This window comes from Triturus cristatus, chromosome 4_1, assembly GCF_964204655.1.
Source record: "Triturus cristatus chromosome 4_1, aTriCri1.1, whole genome shotgun sequence".
NCBI classification, from domain to species: Eukaryota; Metazoa; Chordata; class Amphibia; order Caudata; family Salamandridae; genus Triturus; species Triturus cristatus.
In genome coordinates, this window is record NC_140585.1 from 29,127,412 (window position 1) to 29,144,610 (window position 17,199).

Below are 17,199 nucleotides of genomic sequence, written 5' to 3' on the forward strand. Positions count from 1 at the left end.
CACGGTCGGAAGGCCTAAAGGGCCCTCTTCTTGTTCCTAATTGTGGAGAGGATTTGTTCCCCAAACATGTTTAGGATATGTGCCGTCCAAAGTCCCACTCTTCAGCATGTGTATCTTTTAGCACTGAAAGATGAGACAGAAGTTGCAAAAGGTGTTATGGTTGGGGGAAGACAGAAAGGTTGCGGTCACCATCATGTTCCAAACACGAGTATTTGTGTTGCACCTAGGACAAACCAGAAATTGTGTACGTTCCATAGCACTTTGAGTCCTTCTACGAAGCTCTGACCTGCATTCCCTCAAAGGTTGTCCAATGCTAGCTTCGTACTCGAAAAGTCTGAACCGGGTGACAAAAGCAAAGTCTCAGGTGGAACCTGTGTCCTGTTGCATCGTGAGCTACGAGATGTCACCACAATAAGTCTTGAGACTAACTTCGTCAAACAAACAAGTTGCAAATGTCAGAGACCTACACTCCATGGCGTGAGCATGCAGAGCATGCGCATCAAGCCACACACACTACGAACAGAAATCCTGTTCCAAACAGGAAGAGTTGCAATTGATGCACTTCGAAGGGTTTGTGGCACACAAATTCATCCAATGCGTTTGTGTTGACAAGCATGGGTTGCAAACGCTGCTTTGGTCTCACCTGCGCAGCTGTGCGGCCTTTTCCTTCTCGGAGATATCAATGATGTTCACGACCGCCTCTGCTTTCTTCCTTGCCTGTTCCTGTTTCTTCAACATCTGGAAGAAGAAACATTGTTGGAGACTAGGACACTGTGGTAAACTAAACCCAAAACTAGAGTGTGCCAATATGGTTACTGAAAAGCTCCCTGCCAAACACCACACTCCCTGCCCCATTCCATTCTCGCACTCTTGGCCATCCCGTGCCATGGCACATGAATGCCAATGCCCCCAAAGGTTGAAAGATGTACCCTTCTCTTCTTCCGTGCTTTGGCCTCTGCCACCTTCTTAATAGGCCGAGCATTGAGCTCCTTCCATCGCTGGCGGTACTCGTCGGCCAGCTTCCGGTCCACGGGCACCTGCTTCACCCGGTGCTTCTTCTCCTCTGTAGCGAACCAGTCCGGCAGCTCATCCTCCTCGTCATTGAAGGTATACCTAGCAGGATGTTGGACGAGGTGGGAGAAATAGGAAAAGATATGCCAAAAAGTAAACCACACATGCAGGTTTGCAAACATTTGAAATGACCCAGAAACTAGAAAAGGTAATGACATGTTGGGTAAATCTGGAGGTGGCGCTGAATGAAGCTCTGAGACACCTGCTGCACCAAGCAGGAAGCCATAGTGACTACTGAACGAAAAGTTTCTTACCTGTCGGTGTAGTTTTGCAGCTTGAAGATCTTTCTGGATTCACTATGCTGTGCATTATTCCGCGATCTTGTGGTTGGGTCCGGATTCGTAGTCTTTTATTTGTGTTTTTTTTTTTTTTTTTTTGTAGCCCAGGTGGGCGTCGACGTCCACCATTTGGTGCACCTCCCGTGACGTCGTCGTGCTTCCTGCGGAAGTCCCACCTTTGGGGCGCCATCTTCGGGTTCTTTTTTCCCTGTTTTTTTTTTTTTTTTTTTAACCCTAGGCGATTGATTAATCCTTTTGTCCATATTTCTGTACGTTTCCACTTCTTTGATCCTATCCATTTCACCCCCTCTTCCTCCAGCCTCATCTTCCTGGCGGAGGTGGGTGGGCTCGCTAGTGAATCCAGAAAGATCTTCAAGCTGCAAAACTACACCGACAGGTAAGAAACTTTTCGTTTTGCAGCGTGAATCTTTCTGGATTCACTATGCTGTGCATAGACTTTGTAGCGGTTTTCCTATTTTTGTGGTGGCTGGGTGGAAGATGATCGCTGGTCGTTGAAAATGTGTTGTAGCACCTTCTGTCCGACCTGTGCTTCCTTATTCATTTGAATGTCCACGCAGTAGTGCTTTGTGAACGTGTGCACAGATGCCCAAGTTGCTGCAAGACAAATGTCTTGGATGGGCGTGTTTGCCAGGAAGGCAACTGTGGCCCCCTTCTTCCTTGTGGAGTGAGCTTGGGGCCCCTCCGTTAGCTCCTGTCCAGCCTGTTTGTGACAGAATTGAATAGTGAGGGCAATCCACCTAGCGATGGTGCCCTTGGTCACTGGTCTACCCATGAAGCTAGTAGCAAAGGACACAAACAGCTGCTTCGACTTCCTGAGTTCCTTGGTTCTTTCAATGTAGTGCATCACCGCTCTTCTGGCATCGAGGGTGTGCAGGGCCTTTTCTGCGTTTGTAGTCGGGTTTTGGAAGAAACTCGGTATCTGGATACTCTGATTCATGTGGAACGCCGACACTACCTTGGGCATGAAGTGTGGGTCCGTCCTCAGGACTACCCTGTCTTTGTGAATTTGAATGTAGGGCTCCTGTAGCGTTAGTGCTTGAAGCTCGCTCACCCTGCGTAGTGAGGTTATGGCCACTAGAAAGGCAGTTTTCATCGTCAACATTTGTAGAGTGGCCTTGTGAATGGGTTCAAACGGCGCCTTCATGAGCTCCGTCAGAACCACGTTTAAATTCCATGCCGGCGGCGGCAACCTTTTCGGGGGTGCCATTCTTTTGGCTCCCTCCATGAATCTCTTCACCACCTGCGAGGTGAAGAAACTTCCACCCTTCTCACCTCTGGTGTAGGCAACGATCGCTGCTAGGTGTACCCTTAGGGAGCTCGAGCAGAGGTTACTCTTTAGAAGGTGTGTGAGGTACCTCAGCACAGTTGAGTCTCTTGTCATTCTGTTTTGCAGGCCCTTTTTCCTGCACCACACCGTGAATCTCTTCCACTTTGCGCTGTAGCACTTTCTTGTAGTAGGTTTCCTTGCCTCCCGTAGCACTCGCATAGTGCTCTGAGGTAACCTTAGGTGTGCGAACTCTAGGTCTTCAGGAGCCATGCTGCTAGGTTGAGTGTCTCTGGCTCTGGGTGCAGGACCTCCCCGTTTTGCATTGAGAGCAGGTCTTTTCTCCTCTCGAACCTGTACGGATTGCCTTGCGCCATTTCTTGAATCTGTGAGAACCATGTCTGCCTCGCCCACTGTGGAGCCACCAGGATCAGAGTCATGTTGCTGGTTCTGCACTTGTCGAGCACTCTGTGCAACAGGGGTATCGGTGGAAAGGCGTAGGCAAATGTCCTCCACCAGCTTATCCATAGGGCATTTCCCTTGGATTGCTGATCTGGTTGCCTGGACGCGAAGCTTTGGCATTTTGCATTGTGGCGTGTTGCAAATAGGTCTATTGTGGGAGTCCCCCATCTCTGGAAGATTTTCTCCGTTTCCTGGCCATTGAGCTCCCACTCGTGCGATGCTGAGGTCTGTCTGCTCAGCCAGTCTGCCTCCACATTGTCCTTCCCTGGTAGGTGAATTGCCAGTAGATCTATCTTGAGAGGTATGGCCCATCTCCAAATCTCCTGAGCTAGGGATGAGAGGGGAAACGACTGTGTCCCCCCTTGTTTGTTGATGTAGAACATCGCCGTGGTGTTGTCTGTCTGTACTAACACCCTCTGGCCGAACAGGTGTCTCTGGAATGCCTTCAGGGCTAACAGTATCGTTTTCAACTCGAGGTAGTTGATGTGGCGGACCGCGTCTGCTGGAGCCCACAGACCTCTCACTCTGAGGTTGTCCATGTGCGCTCCCCATCCCTTCTGCGATGCGTCCGTGGTAATGGTCATTGTTGGGCTTGGTGGTGTCAGGCTTCTCCCCGTTGTTATGTTGTCTCTGTTCCACCAAGTTATCTCCTCCTGCACTGCGTGCGTAACAACCACTAGATCCTCCCAACTTCCGTTTGCTTGTGACCATTGCTGTTGCAGCCATTCCTGGAATGGTCTCATGTGCAGGCGTACATTCGGCACCAGCTGGATACAGGACGCCATCATCCCCATCATCTTGCTCACCGCCCTCACTGTCAGAACTCGCCCCTTCTGGTAGAGCTGCGTCTCCTTCAGTAGAGCATCTGTCCTCCTGTCGCTGGGCACTACTGTACTGTTGAGGGAGTTGATCTTTGCCCCCAGGAAAATCTTTACCTGTTCCGGTTCCAGCGATGATTTTCCCCAGTGGATGGAAAATCCCAGATTTGTGAGGGTGTCTGTTACGCGTTTTGCGTGCCTCTCGCACTTCTCGCGTGAGTTTGCCTTGACCAGCCAGTCGTCCAAGTAGGGGTATACGTGTATTCCCTGCTTTCGTAGGTGTGCCGCTACCGCCGACAGGCATTTTGTAAAGACCCTTGGCGCTGATTTTAATCCGAAGGCCAGGGTTGTGAACTGGTAGTGTTCCTGTTCGATGTTGAATCTTAGAAGGCCCTTGTGCCTTCTGTTTATTGGGATGTGAAGGTAGGCATCCTTGAGGTCCACGGTGACCATGAAGTCCCCTTCTCTTATCTGTGGCAGTACCTCCTGCAGTGAAGTCATTTTGAACCTTTGCGTTCTGATGAACTTGTTTAGGTAACGGAGGTCCAGTATGGGTCTGAGGTCTCCGTCTACCTTCGGAACCACGAAGTAGTTTGAGTAGACCCCTTTGTTGCGTTCCCTGAACGGCACTGTCTCTATGGCTCCCTTTTGTAGGAGTTTCCGCGTTTCTTCTCTGAGTATTGCCAGTTCTTGGGCCGATCTCTGTCTTCCCTTCGGCTTCCTGTTTGGAGGTCTTTTCTCCAAGTCTACGCAGTATCCGTACTGCACAATGTTCCGTATCCACTTGTCTGTGGTTATACGCCGCCACTCCTGAAGGTAGAACCTCAGCCTTCCGCCTACTGGTGACGTATGCTCGTAGGCTCTTGAATCTTCTCTTCCCCCTGATGACACTTTTTTGCGCCTCACCCTTGGGGACCTTACGAGGGTAGGCGTCTTCTTGCGTGCTGAGTCACTTCGAGGAGGGCTGATCGCCCCCTCTCCTCCTTTGGCCACGTCCGTTCCCTCTCCCGCGAAAGGACTGGCCCCGAGGTTGATATTGCCAGCTTTGCTTCTGCTGACTTTGTCCGTGACCTTCGCCCTGCTGACCTTGTTGGAACGCCTGGTGCGACGTCCCCTGTTGGCTTCCACCCCTACCGTAGGGTCTCCTCGAGGGATTTCCTCGTCTCATTCCCCTCAGCTGTAGGGCCCCCATGGACCTCGCTGTCTCGTTTTCCTTCTTGAGCTGGGTGAGCTTTTCGTCCACCGTTGCTCCGAACAGTGTCTCTCCGTTGAAGGGGGTGCCAAGGATGTTGTTCTGCACTTCCGGTTTGAATCCCGAGATTCTTAGCCATGCATGCCTCCTCTCTGTGACCCCTATGGCCATGAGTCTTGCTGAAGTCTCTGCCCCATCCAACGCCGTCTTTATACAGGAGTTGGCGATGTTCTTGGCTTCATCCACCAGGTGAGAGGCTCTCTGGCGGTATTCTTCGGGGAGGTGCTTTACTAGCTCCCCCATCTCATCCCAGTGCTGGTATTGGTGTCTGTTGAGGAGTGCATTCGAATTCGCCATGCGCCAGTGCATTGCGGCGTTCCTCTCGACCTTTCTGCCTGTGAGGTCGATCCTCCTGCTCTCTTTATCCGGAGGTGGGCCCGAAGTTGCTGGAACGTTGGCCCTTCTCCTGGCCGTGGAGGCTATGATGGAGTCTGCGGTGACGCTACCCTTGATGTAAGGTGGGTCCAGGGAGGAGTGCTTATATTTCTTCTCTGTCCTGGGCGTGATCGACCGGCAGGTGGCAGGCTCCTTGAAGGCTTCTCTCCCCTGGTTCATCACGCTTTGTAGCATGGGGAGGAACTGACTCCTAGTCTGGATGGGGAGCAGTGTTTCGACGAGAAAATCGGCTTTCGGCCTCTCCTCGTCGAGTTTGACGCCGAAGGCCATTGCTGCGCTCTTCACCACCATATTGTACACCCCGATGTCGTCGGGTGGCGAAGGCCTAGAGGGGTACGTGTCCACGGCCTCCTCCGGGTTTTCGGTGTCGAGATCGTGCCATTCGACGTCGTTGCTGGTAGATGCCGCCGATTCGAAGAACGACTGTTGGTCTTCTTCCTCGGCTTCTTCCTCATAATAGGGCTCCTCTTCTTCCTCGAGATCCCTTGTCAGCCCTTCGGCGTCGAACTCGTCTTCGACCTCGACGACGTCCGCCGATGAAACCGTTGGAATCTTGAATTCCTTCATCTTGGCGTCGAACTCCTTCCTTTGAAGGATGTTCTCCATTTCGGCCTCGAGCCGCCTCTTCTTTTTCTCCATTTCGGAGATGCTTTCGGCGTCGACCGCGGGTCTTTTCGATGAAACTTGCGTCGACGTCGAACGTTCCTTCTGCGTCGATCGGCCCGTTTCATGGGATGATTTCGACGACCCTTGCCTTTCGGCGTCTTTCTGCACCAGGGAGTCCTTTTGTAAGGATCCGCTGGGCCTTTTGTCCGAAGTTCCCCCTTTGGACGTCGAAGTTTTCGGCGCCGGGGCTCCCTTCGTGGACCTTGACTCAGTTTTTCTCGAGTCACCCTCGTGTTTTCGAGGTGTTTTTTGATTTGCGCTCGACGATTCTCTTACCTCGTCTTCTTTTTTCTTGTCGGTCTCTACGACCGTGAAGTTTTCGGCTGTCTTGGCGACGTTGTCCTCGTCGTCCGTGTCGAGGCCCAGCTCGTAGAGTGTCGGGGGTTTCCCTTTGCCATCCATGTTGGCGTTGGCTCTTCTCTGTCTCTCTCTCACCCTGAGTGTCTTCGGCGCGAAGGCTGAGCAGGCGTTGCAGTCGAAACTCTGGTGATCCACCGGTAGGCAGAGGTTGCAGACCGGATGCTGGTCTTTCTGCGCGAACTTGTGGTGGCAGTTTGGGCAGAACTTGAATGGCGTCTTGTCCATTTCGCTCAGGGTCTCTGAGCGTGCATTCTCCAAGGCTGTCGAAGAAAAAAGGTTCGCTGGTCCTCTTTCTTCGCGCTCCTGATGAAATCTGTTCTATTCCTGATGTCTTCTCTTGATTCTATCGATGAAACTCGCTTTTCTTCCTTCTTCCTCCGAGTGAATTTCTGGAGCTTCCCGATGACGATCCAGACCCAACGGCGGAAAAAAGAATCTGAAGATGGCGCCCCAAAGGTGGGACTTCCGCAGGAAGCACGACGACGTCACGGGAGGTGCACCAAATGGTGGACGTCGACGCCCACCTGGGCTACAAAAAAAAAAACAAAAAAAACAAAGAAAAGACTACGAATCCGGACCCAACCACAAGATCGCGGAATAATGCACAGCATAGTGAATCCAGAAAGATTCACGCTGCAAAACTCCTAGTGCCACCTCTGCTGACCACTATTCTCTCTTTCCACACTCCCAGCAGCACTGCCCAGGCCGGCCCCAGCCTGTGCTCTTGTACACCAGCCCCTGCTTAAAAGAACTTCACTCTGCATTCATAACAAAAGCTACAGTCTTATAAACACAGACGGGGGGGAAGCACGTGGGTATACAGCGGAGCAAAGACTAGCGACTAGAAGCAGAATAGTTACTATAGGTAAACGGTGCTGGGTCCCATGCCCCATGGTAATGGCTACAGGAGGAGGCAGCGCAGGCATAGAGCCCATGGGCATCCAAAGCAGATCCGAGGAGGAGAGATTTCCAGGATGTCCACACAAGTTATACTGACAAGCAAATGATGTAAATGGAACTCTTTTACCTAGCTCTCCTAAACCGTCACTGGACACTACTAGTCCAGCAAAACACACTCCAGTGAGGCTTCAACACACTGAGCACTCGGAGCGAATGGGAACAAGACAAATGAAAGAATACGGAGCAGCCCACATGGAAACGCCTCTCCCGACAGGGCCCAGTTTGAAGTTGTCAGACGTTGAGCAAGCGATTCTTGAAGGCACAAGCAAGGCAAGTGGGAATCAGGTGCAGAGCGTCCAAGCAGAATAAACCATACCTGTGAGGGTCTGCTTTAGCAAAAGACTCCATCTTTAAGAAGCCTGACCTGTGGCACAAGAGGGAACTACAACAACCAAGAAAACGCATCCATCAGCCCAAGCGAGCAATGCGCAGGTGCGCCAGGTTTCCTTGCAGTGCAAGAAGCCAGTAGGCACCTGCGAAGATGAGGTGAGGGCAGGAGCGGTGTGTGCCAAGGTTCCACTTTTTACTAAAGAAACAGCTTTGTTGAAGAAAGGCTAGATTTAACAAATTGGACTCACAAGTAATAAGTCCACAATTGTCTTGTCACTGGGAACCAAGCACCCCATTGTAGCGCTGGACTCTCTCAGGGTAGCGAAGCAGCGCACCCCAAAGCATACTCTGCGGTGGCGGTGTGGGGTAGTAACACCAGCTCGCCGATGCACACCACCACTCAAAGCACTGCCCAGGCCGTGCTTCTTATCCTAAAAAGGAAAACTACATTCAGTGGCACAACATAGGTCCCCGCGGTCCCTGGCCTGAGAGCTCCTGGTGGAGTCCGGAGGTGGGGGTCTCTCGATTACCTCGCGGGGGGGTGGGGGGGGCACATAAGTTTAGTTACGCCACTGGGTACACACACTATGTACTAAATATTAAATCACAAATATATACAATCAGGTAGATGGAAATACCTTTGGTGAGACCCTCATTTCTAGGTCCTAAACCCTCTGTGCGCAGAAACAAGTAGTCGATTTAATCTGATTTATGAACAATAAAATGACTTAATATTGTGTCTTCAGTTACCGCTCTGGTACAGTCTGGAAGCCTGTTTTGGTATTGGAGAGGACTGCATTTTTCTACACAGAGAAGTCCTGCAATAAAACCTCTGCACAATCATGCCTGTTCTGAGGAGATTCATTTAGTCACATGTCAAGAATACCTGAAGTATTTGCTAATTATTTCCATAAATCACCTTTAAGGGATATTCGGCAATAGCAACCTGATCTTTCGATAACCCCTGTTTAAGACGGGTGTCTGATAGAACCCACCCATGAATCCAGCACTACTCCAGTAAGATGTGTGATCCTACACAGAGTTCAAAACTACAGTCCACCACAGAAGACTCCGTTTAACTCCGGAGTTAAATGCATCACTGGGATACCTTGCACGACACTCGGTCCATCTGTTGACCCTTGTAAAGTTTTCAGCTACCTGTGGCTTGCAGTAGAGTATGTTTTGGCACAGAATCCTTCTCCTGCCAAGCCACTCACCAGCTGCTCTCAATGACTGCCCGCTACCTCAACAGATGTTGCAACACTGCCCTAGGCACCTCACTGCTGCAGCAGCTCAATGCACAACAGCCGCTCTTTGTATTGGCGTCAATCGTTTAATTCTTATTTTTCTATAGCCATATATCACTTTACTTTGCTTTTTAAGTTACTCCGTATTCATTTGTGCTTGAAATCTGCAGGCAAGTTCATACTGTTTCCAATATTACTTTTCATAAACAAGCAGACGAGACTGAACCAGCTCCCTTCGTTTCTTACAAGCGCTCTGTATATGAAGCAGTGGCTCTGGCCATTCTTTAAGGAGCAACTACTAATCCTGTACTCGCCCTTCATGTCCTGTGCTGTCTGACTAGCTCGGGTGATCCGTGGGGCTGGAGAGGTGGTGACTGGTGGGTTTAAGTATAAAGACCCCTCATCCAACTGGCGAGGAGACCTCATCCCCTGTAAAAGACGCCTCCTCTGCAATCCCTGATCAGCAGCCAGTACCTGTTGAAGGAGCCATCGACCAGGTCTCTCTTTTTCTTTTTGGAAGTTGCGATGGCTGTTCCCAGAGCAAGGCCTTCGGGGTCCAGTATTCGGGCTCGTTTAACTGGAGGAGTTAGAGAAGAAACATACGCAAAGCCAGTGTTAAAGAATAAAAAGCCAGTCACACCCTCGGAGGCTACCGTCTTAAAGGTGCCAAGTACTGAACAGAGACAGAGAGGGGGTAGAGAGAGAGGGGAGGAGGAGGGAGGGAGGGAGAGACAGAAAGGGAGGGAGGGCGAGAGAAAGAGAACAGAGAGAGAGAGCGAGAACAGAGAGAGAGAGCGAGACCAGAGAGAGAGAGCGAGACCAGAGAGAGAGAAGAGAGAAAGAAAGAGACCAGAGAGAGAGAACAGAGAAAGACAGCGCACCAGTAATAGGACATGCAGAGGTTCACTAAGCAACAGCAAAAAAAGTGACAAGAGACTGGGCTGATAAACAGAGAGCAGGAGAAAAACAAAAGACCAAAAGGTACAAACACGGTGAATGTGAGGATGCACAAGGAAAGATACGGCAAACTCAGGGCTGCATTAGAGGACAAGGGAGAGAAATAGACACCAGGAGAGAGTACAAATACACAGAAGGGGAAGCCCTGGGCTGAACCAACGTACGTGAGTAAATAGAAGGGTGAGAAACCAGAAATCAAGGCATGAAAAACACTGAGCACACCAGAGTAAGAGGAAAAAGGCATCCCAAGGCAGAGCACACAGAAGCGAAAGAAAAGAAGCATCAAGGGGAACGATAAAAGGACTCAAGAACACTGCGGGTAAAGAGGGGCTGATGGAGCAGCTCAGACAGGAGGTAATCGCAGGAGTCCGAGAAATACTCACTTGATCTTTCGATAGGAACAACCTCAAAGCCTTCAGTCTCCTCCTCTTCATCCTGGGGTCGCTTCTTTTTAATCTTCTTTTTTAATTTTTGAATCTCTCTAATAAAAAAAAAAACATACTTGACGTGTATAAATCTCTAGGAAGGCCCTCCCTATATCCGCCTGTCATCACGGAGAAGGAAGATGAAGGCTATGCCATCTCTCCTGTAACAAACAGTTACTGCCTTTCCAGTACCTTCACTGTATCCGGCCGGCAGGTGTCAGTGTAAGAGCAGCACTGGGCTCTCAGCAGCATCACCTGCCCTGGCCAGCAGGTGTCAGTGTAAGAGCAGCACTGGGCTCTCAGCAGCATCGCCTGCCCCGGCCAGCAGGTGTCAGTGTAAGAGCAGCACTGGGCTCTCAGCAGCATCGCCTCCCCCGGCCAGCAGGTGTCAGTGTAAGAGCAGTACTGGGCTCTCAGCAGCATCGCCTGCCCTGGCCAGCAGGTGTCAGTGTAAGAGCAGTACTGGGCTCTCAGCAGCATCGCCTGCCCCGGCCAGCAGGTGTCAGTGTAAGAGCAGTACTGGGCTCTCAGCAGCATCGCCTGCCCCGGCCAGCAGGTGTCCGTGTAAGAGCAGTACTGGGCTCTCAGCAGCATCGCCTGCCCCGGCCAGCAGGTGTCCGTGTAAGAGCAGTACTGGGCTCTCAGCAGCATCGTCTGCCCCGGCCAGCAGGTGTCAGTGTAAGAGCAACACTGGAGCAAAATACGGTGTGTGGTAAATGCTTCGTTAACAGCCCATCTCTCTAAACATCCATAATCCGGAGAAGACACGCTGTGTATAAGTAAAGAGTCAGGGAGACAATTCACTCAAAAGCCCAAGGACCCATCCTAGGGACAACCATAAGTGTTCAGTATGTAAGGAATGGTCACCTCAAAGCGGACATTTCTAAAGCACCAGACCTCCTCTGCTCGAGGGTACCTAGGTTCAGCGAAGCGTCCATCATCACATCCAAACCATCTAAAGAAGGGGTGACAGATAACCGTGAAGTCTGCGACAAAACTCCACTCTTCACAGCACTCGGTGCTCCAGCCACCAGCTGTCACTAACATACTCCACTCTTCACAGCGCTCCGTGCTCCAGCCAGCAGCTGTCACTGACACACTCCACTCCTTACAGCACTCTGTGGCTCCAGCCAGCAGCTGTCACTAACATACTCCACTCTTCACAGCGCTCCGTGCTGCAGCCAGCAGCTGTCACTGACACACTTCACTCCTTACAGCACTCTGTGGCTCCAGCCAGCAGCTGTCACTAACATACTCCACTCCTTACAGCACTCCGTGCTCCAGCCAGCAGCTGTCACTAACATACTCCTCTCTTCAGAGCACTCTGTGGCTCCAGCCAGCAGCTGTCACCAACATACTCCACTCTTTACAGCACTCCCCAGTCAAAGTCACCAACAGGGCTTTCTTCTAAGCTGAACTCCCAGCCGTGTCCAGCTGCTGTCACTGTAAGCTGTACTTGGCTAAACCAGCCCAGGGCTGTCACTTCTGCTACACTCCAATCCCTGTCCAGAGGCTGTCACCATAAGAAGTGCTTGGCTAGGATTTTGAATATGAAATGATAATATTTACTTTTCATCTTCACTGCTGCTCTCGTCGGAGGTGGCAGTGGCTGCTGCTTCGGTGCTGCTGGCCTGCACCTGCCCAAGCGGACTTTTGTTCCCAGGGCTTACAACCTTCTCCTCTTCCTTTCCTTTTATTTCCTCCACGGGATCAGATTTCTTTTTCACAGCAATTTTCTTCTCTGGCAGCTCCAAGCCTAGAAAACAGGACAGTCCTCAAAGTAAGAAATACTGTTTCACACCCAGATTTCTTCACTCAACTTTTTCTTGAAGTCTTCTTGTCCATTACTTGAAACCTCAAAGATCAATGTTTGCCTCACGCCTCCCCCATCCAGCTCCTGGCCTAGTGCCACCACATACCTGGCCTTCAGACAGCCACTAACATCTTACCACTAACTTTCTGCCACTTCACTCACTGGGACGTTCAGCCTCTGTTCCCCCCCCCATAGAGCTGACGGTATGACACCCTTGGTCCTTACCACTGGACCTCCGACTATGACCCCCCCCCCCCCCAACTTGTGGCTTTCTAGACCCCACCCACTAGCCCATTGACTTCTTATAACCTTGCCACCCCTCCTCAGTTACACGGCCTAAAGCTAGACTTCTCACCGGACACAACCCCTCCTCTCTTCTCATACAAGGCCTTCGCTTGCTTCACTTCCAGCTCCGCATCACCATCGGCCTCGATGCCGGCAAAAATATCCTGAAAACAGAAAGCATAGAGCAAAGTCAACAACTATTAAAACCAGGGACAAAATAAGGAATAAAGGGAATGACAGTAGAAAAATAAGGAATAAAAATGGATAATACTGGGAATTAGAAAATGGGAGTTAAAAACACAGGCAAAAAAATTAGAACAAAAAATAAAATCAGCCTATGAAGTAAAATTAAGACACAAATATTAACTGCAGAAGTGGGGGAGGGTTGGACTAGAGGAGATCAAAGTGTGTGCAAGGACGACATGTACAGGACAAAGGTAGGGTTGGCAAAGACCTGCAGGAGACAGAGTACCTTTCCAAACCAGAGACTGGCCTCGCGCTCCTCCCTCACAGACTTCTCCTCCAAGGGGACCAGAAGAGGGTTGGTCTCATCCTCGGGCGCCTCCTCGGTGGCAAAACTCACTCTGTAACAAACAACAAGCAGGAATCAAAGGGATGTGTAGTATCCTGCATCCTCGTTCCCTGTGTATCTGAGCTGGTGTGTAGTATCCTGTGTCCTCATTCCCTGTGTATCTGAGTGGGTGTAACATTCTATGTCCTCATTCCTTGTATATCCGAGCTGTTGTGTAGATGGTGTGTATCTGAACCGGTGTGTAATATTTTGTGGGTGCTCATTACCTGTGTATCTGAACTAGTGTGTAGTATCCTGTGTCCTCATTCCCTGTGTATCTGAGCTGTTGTGTAGTATCATGTGTGTATCTGAGCCGGTGTGTAGTATCCGGTTTGTATCTGAGATGGTGTGTAGGTTCCTGTGTGTATCTGAGGTGGTGTGTAGCATTGTGTGTGTATCTGAGCCGGGGCTGTAGTATCCTGTGTGTCCTCATTCCTTGTATAGAAGAGCTGGTCTGTAGTATCCTGTGTATATGAGCTGGTGGGTAGTATAAGGTTTGTATCTGAGCCGGGGTGTAGTATCCAGTGTGTCCTCATTCCTTGTATATCAGAGCTGGTGTGTAGTATCCTGTGTGAATCTGAGCCGGTGTGTAGTATCCGGTTTGTATCTGAGACGGTGTGTAGGTTCCTGTGTGTATCTGAGGTGTGTAGTATCCTGTGTGTATCTGAGGTGGTGTGTAGTATAAGGTTTGTATCTGAGCCGGGGTGTAGTATCCAGTGTGTCCTCATTCCTTGTATATCAGAGCTGGTGTGTAGTATCCTGTGTGAATCTGAGCCGGTGTGTAGTATCCGGTTTGTATCTGAGACGGTGTGTAGGTTCCTGTGTGTATCTGAGGTGTGTAGTATCCTGTGTGTATCTGAGGTGGTGTGTAGTATACTGTGTGTATCTGAGCCGGTGTGTAGTATCCTGTGTGTCCTCATTCCCTGTATATCAGAGCTGGTGTGTATTATCCTGTGTGTATCTGAGGTGGTGTGTAGTATACTGTGTGTATCTGAGCCTGTGTGTCCTCATTCCCTGTATATCAGAGCTGGTGTGTAGTATCATGTGTGTATCTGAGGTGGTGTGTAGTATCCTGTGTGTATCTGAGCCGGTGTGTAGTATCCTGTGTGTCCTCATACCCTGTATATCAGAGCTGGTGTGTAGTATCCAGTTTGTATCTGAGCCAGTGTGTAGGTTCCTGTGTGTATCTGAGCTGGTGTGTAGTATCCTGTGTGTCCTCATTCCCTATATATCAGCGCTGGTGTGTAGTATCCTGTGTGTATCTGAGCCGGGTGGTAGGATCCTGTGTGTCCTCACTCCCTGTGTATGAGCTGTTGTGTAGTATCCTGTGTGCATCTGAGCTGGGATGTAGTATCCTGTGTATCCTCATTCCCTGTATATCGGAGCTGGTGTGTAGTATTCTGTGTGTATCTGAGGTGGTGTGTAGTGTACTGTGTGTATCTGAGCCGGGGTGTATTATCCTGTGTGTCCTCATTTCCTGTATATCAGAGCTGCTGTTTAGTATTCTGTGTGTATCTGAACTGGTGTGTAGTATCCTGTGTCCTCATTCCCTGTGTATCTGAGCTGTAGTGTAGTATCCTGTGTGTATCTGAGCCGGTGTGTAGTATCTGGTTTGTATCTGAGACGGTGTGTAGGTTCTGGTGTGTATCTGAGCTGGTGTTTAGTATCCTGTGTGTATCCGAGGTGATGTGTAGCATCCTGTGTGTATCTGAGCCAGGGGTGTAGTATCCTGTGTGTCTTCATTCCCTGTATATCAGAGCTGGTCTGTAGTATCCTGTGTATATGAGCCGGTGTGTAGTATAAGGTTTGTAGCTGAGCCGATGTGTAGTATCTAGTGTGTCCTCATTCCCTGTATATCAGAGCTGGTGTGTAGTATCCTGTGTGTATCTGAGCCGGTGTATAGTAACCAGTGTGTCCTCATTCCCTGTATATCTGAGCCGGTGTGCAGTATCCTGTGTGTCCTCATTCCCTGTATATCAGAGCTGGTGTGTAGTATCCTGTGTGTATCTGAGCCGGGGTGTAGTATCCTGTGTGTCCTTATTCCCTGTAAATCAGAGCTGGTGTGTAGTATCCTGTGTCCTCATTCCCTGTATATCAGAGCTGGTGTGTAGTAGCCTGTGTCCTCATTCCCTGTGTAGTTGAGCTGTAGTGTACTATCCTGTGTCCTCATTCCCTGTATATCAGAGCTGGTGTGTAGTATCCTGTGTGTATCTGAGCCGTTGTATAGTAACCAGTGTGTCCTCATTCCCTGTATATCTGAGCCGATGTGCAGTATCCGGTGTGTCCTCATTCCCTGTATATCAGAGCTGGTGTGTAGTATCCTGTGTGTATCTGAGCCGGGGTGTAGTATCCTGTGTGTCCTTATTCCCTGTAAATCAGAGCTAGTGTGTAGTATCCTGTGTCCTCATTCCCTGTATATCAGAGCTGGTGTGTAGTAGCCTGTGTCCTCATTCCCTGTGTAGTTGAGCTGGTGTGTAGTATGCTGTGTGTATCTGATCCGGGGTGTAGTATCCTGTGTGTCCTCAGTCTCGGTGTATCTGAGCCGGGGTGTAGTATGCTGTGTGTATCTGAGCCGGGGTGTAGTATCCTGTGTGTCCTCATTCTTGGTGTATCTGAGCCGGGGTGTAGTATCCTGTGTGTATCTGAGGCGGGGTGTAGTATCCTGTGTGTATCCGAGCCAGGGTGTAGTATCCTGTGTGTATCTGAGGCGGGGTGTAGTATCTTGTGTGTCCTCATTCCGGGTGTATCTGAGCCGGGGTGTGGTATCCTGTGTGTATCTGAGGCGGGGTGTAATATCCTGTGGGTAACTGACGCGGGGTGTAGTATCCTGTGTGTTCTCATTCCCGGTGTATCTGAGCCGGGGTGTAGTATCCTGTGTGTATCTGAGGCGGGGTGTAGTATCCTGTGTGTATCTGAGGCGGGGTGTAGTATCCTGTGTGTATCTGAGGCGGGGTGTAGTATCCTGTGTGCATCTGAGGCGGGGTGTAGTATCCTGTGTGCATCTGAGGCAGTGTGTAGTATCCTGTGTGTATCTGAGCCGGGGTGTAGAATCCGGTGTGCATCTGAGGCGGGGTGTAGTATCCTGTGTGCATCTGAGGCGGGGTATAGTATCCTGTGTGCATCTGAGGCGGGGTGTAGTATCCTGTGTGCATCTGAGGCGGGGTGTAGTATCCTGTGTGCATCTGAGCCGGTGTGTAGTATCCTGTGTGTCCTGATTCCCAGTGTATCTGAGCTGGGGTGTAGTATCCTGTGTGTATCTGAGCCGGGGTGTAGTATCCTGTGTGTCCTCATTCCCAGTGTATCTGAGGTGGTGTGTAGTATCCTGTGTGTATCTGAGGCGGGGTGTAGTATCCTGTGTGTCCTCATTCCCAGTGTATCTGAGGCGGTGTGTAGTATCCTGTGTGTATCTGAGGCGGGTGTAGTATCCTGTGTGTCCTCATTCCCAGTGTATATGAGGCGGTGTGTAGTATCCTGTGTGTATCTGAGGCGGGGTGTAGTATCCTGTGTATATCTGAGGCGGTGTATATATATATATATATATATATATATATATATATATATATATATATATATATATATATATATATATATATATATATATATATATACTTTATTTCGGTTCATTTACAAACCATAAAAGAGCATATACAATTTAAAATACATGTCACAAGAAAAAAGTAAACACATTTCAGGTAAAGTGCCAAAAGTGAATAACTATACTTTCTTCCCCAAAATAGAGTCATTACTAAAGATAAGGACATAGATAGTGCAAAATACACAGTGAATCATTACTGGTCCAGACAGTTCCTCAATTTGACAGTTAATTTTAAAAATTCCTTCATATGTAGGATACTGTCACTATGCAGGAGTTGAAAGTACATTAGTGCCGGTCTGATGTGTAAAATCAAGTTTTTTTTAAAAGAGTTACAAAATAGCGCTTGCCTGGGAATTCATAAAACGTACATAAAAATATAAAATGCAGCATGTCCTGCGGAGACTTTCCGTCGCAGCCGCAGGGTGCTG

The 17,199-nt window shown here is 49.8% G+C and overlaps 1 protein-coding gene across 2 annotated transcripts in view; it reads right to left on the bottom strand.

The window, feature by feature from the left end:
• FTSJ3 (FtsJ RNA 2'-O-methyltransferase 3) overlaps window positions 1–17,199 on the bottom strand; it is a 183,874-nt gene that overhangs the window by 49,034 nt on the left and 117,641 nt on the right. For both annotated transcript variants that reach the window (XM_085651369.1, XM_085651368.1), the window contains exons 15-21: window positions 13,078–13,189; window positions 12,676–12,769; window positions 12,077–12,263; window positions 10,466–10,563; window positions 9,600–9,702; window positions 930–1,113; window positions 644–738 (exon numbers count right to left, since the gene is read on the bottom strand). In XM_085651369.1, the coding sequence (XP_085507495.1) occupies window positions 644–738; window positions 930–1,113; window positions 9,600–9,702; window positions 10,466–10,563; window positions 12,077–12,263; window positions 12,676–12,769; window positions 13,078–13,189 (873 nt within the window). The remainder of the gene's footprint in view (window positions 1–643; window positions 739–929; window positions 1,114–9,599; window positions 9,703–10,465; window positions 10,564–12,076; window positions 12,264–12,675; window positions 12,770–13,077; window positions 13,190–17,199) is intronic.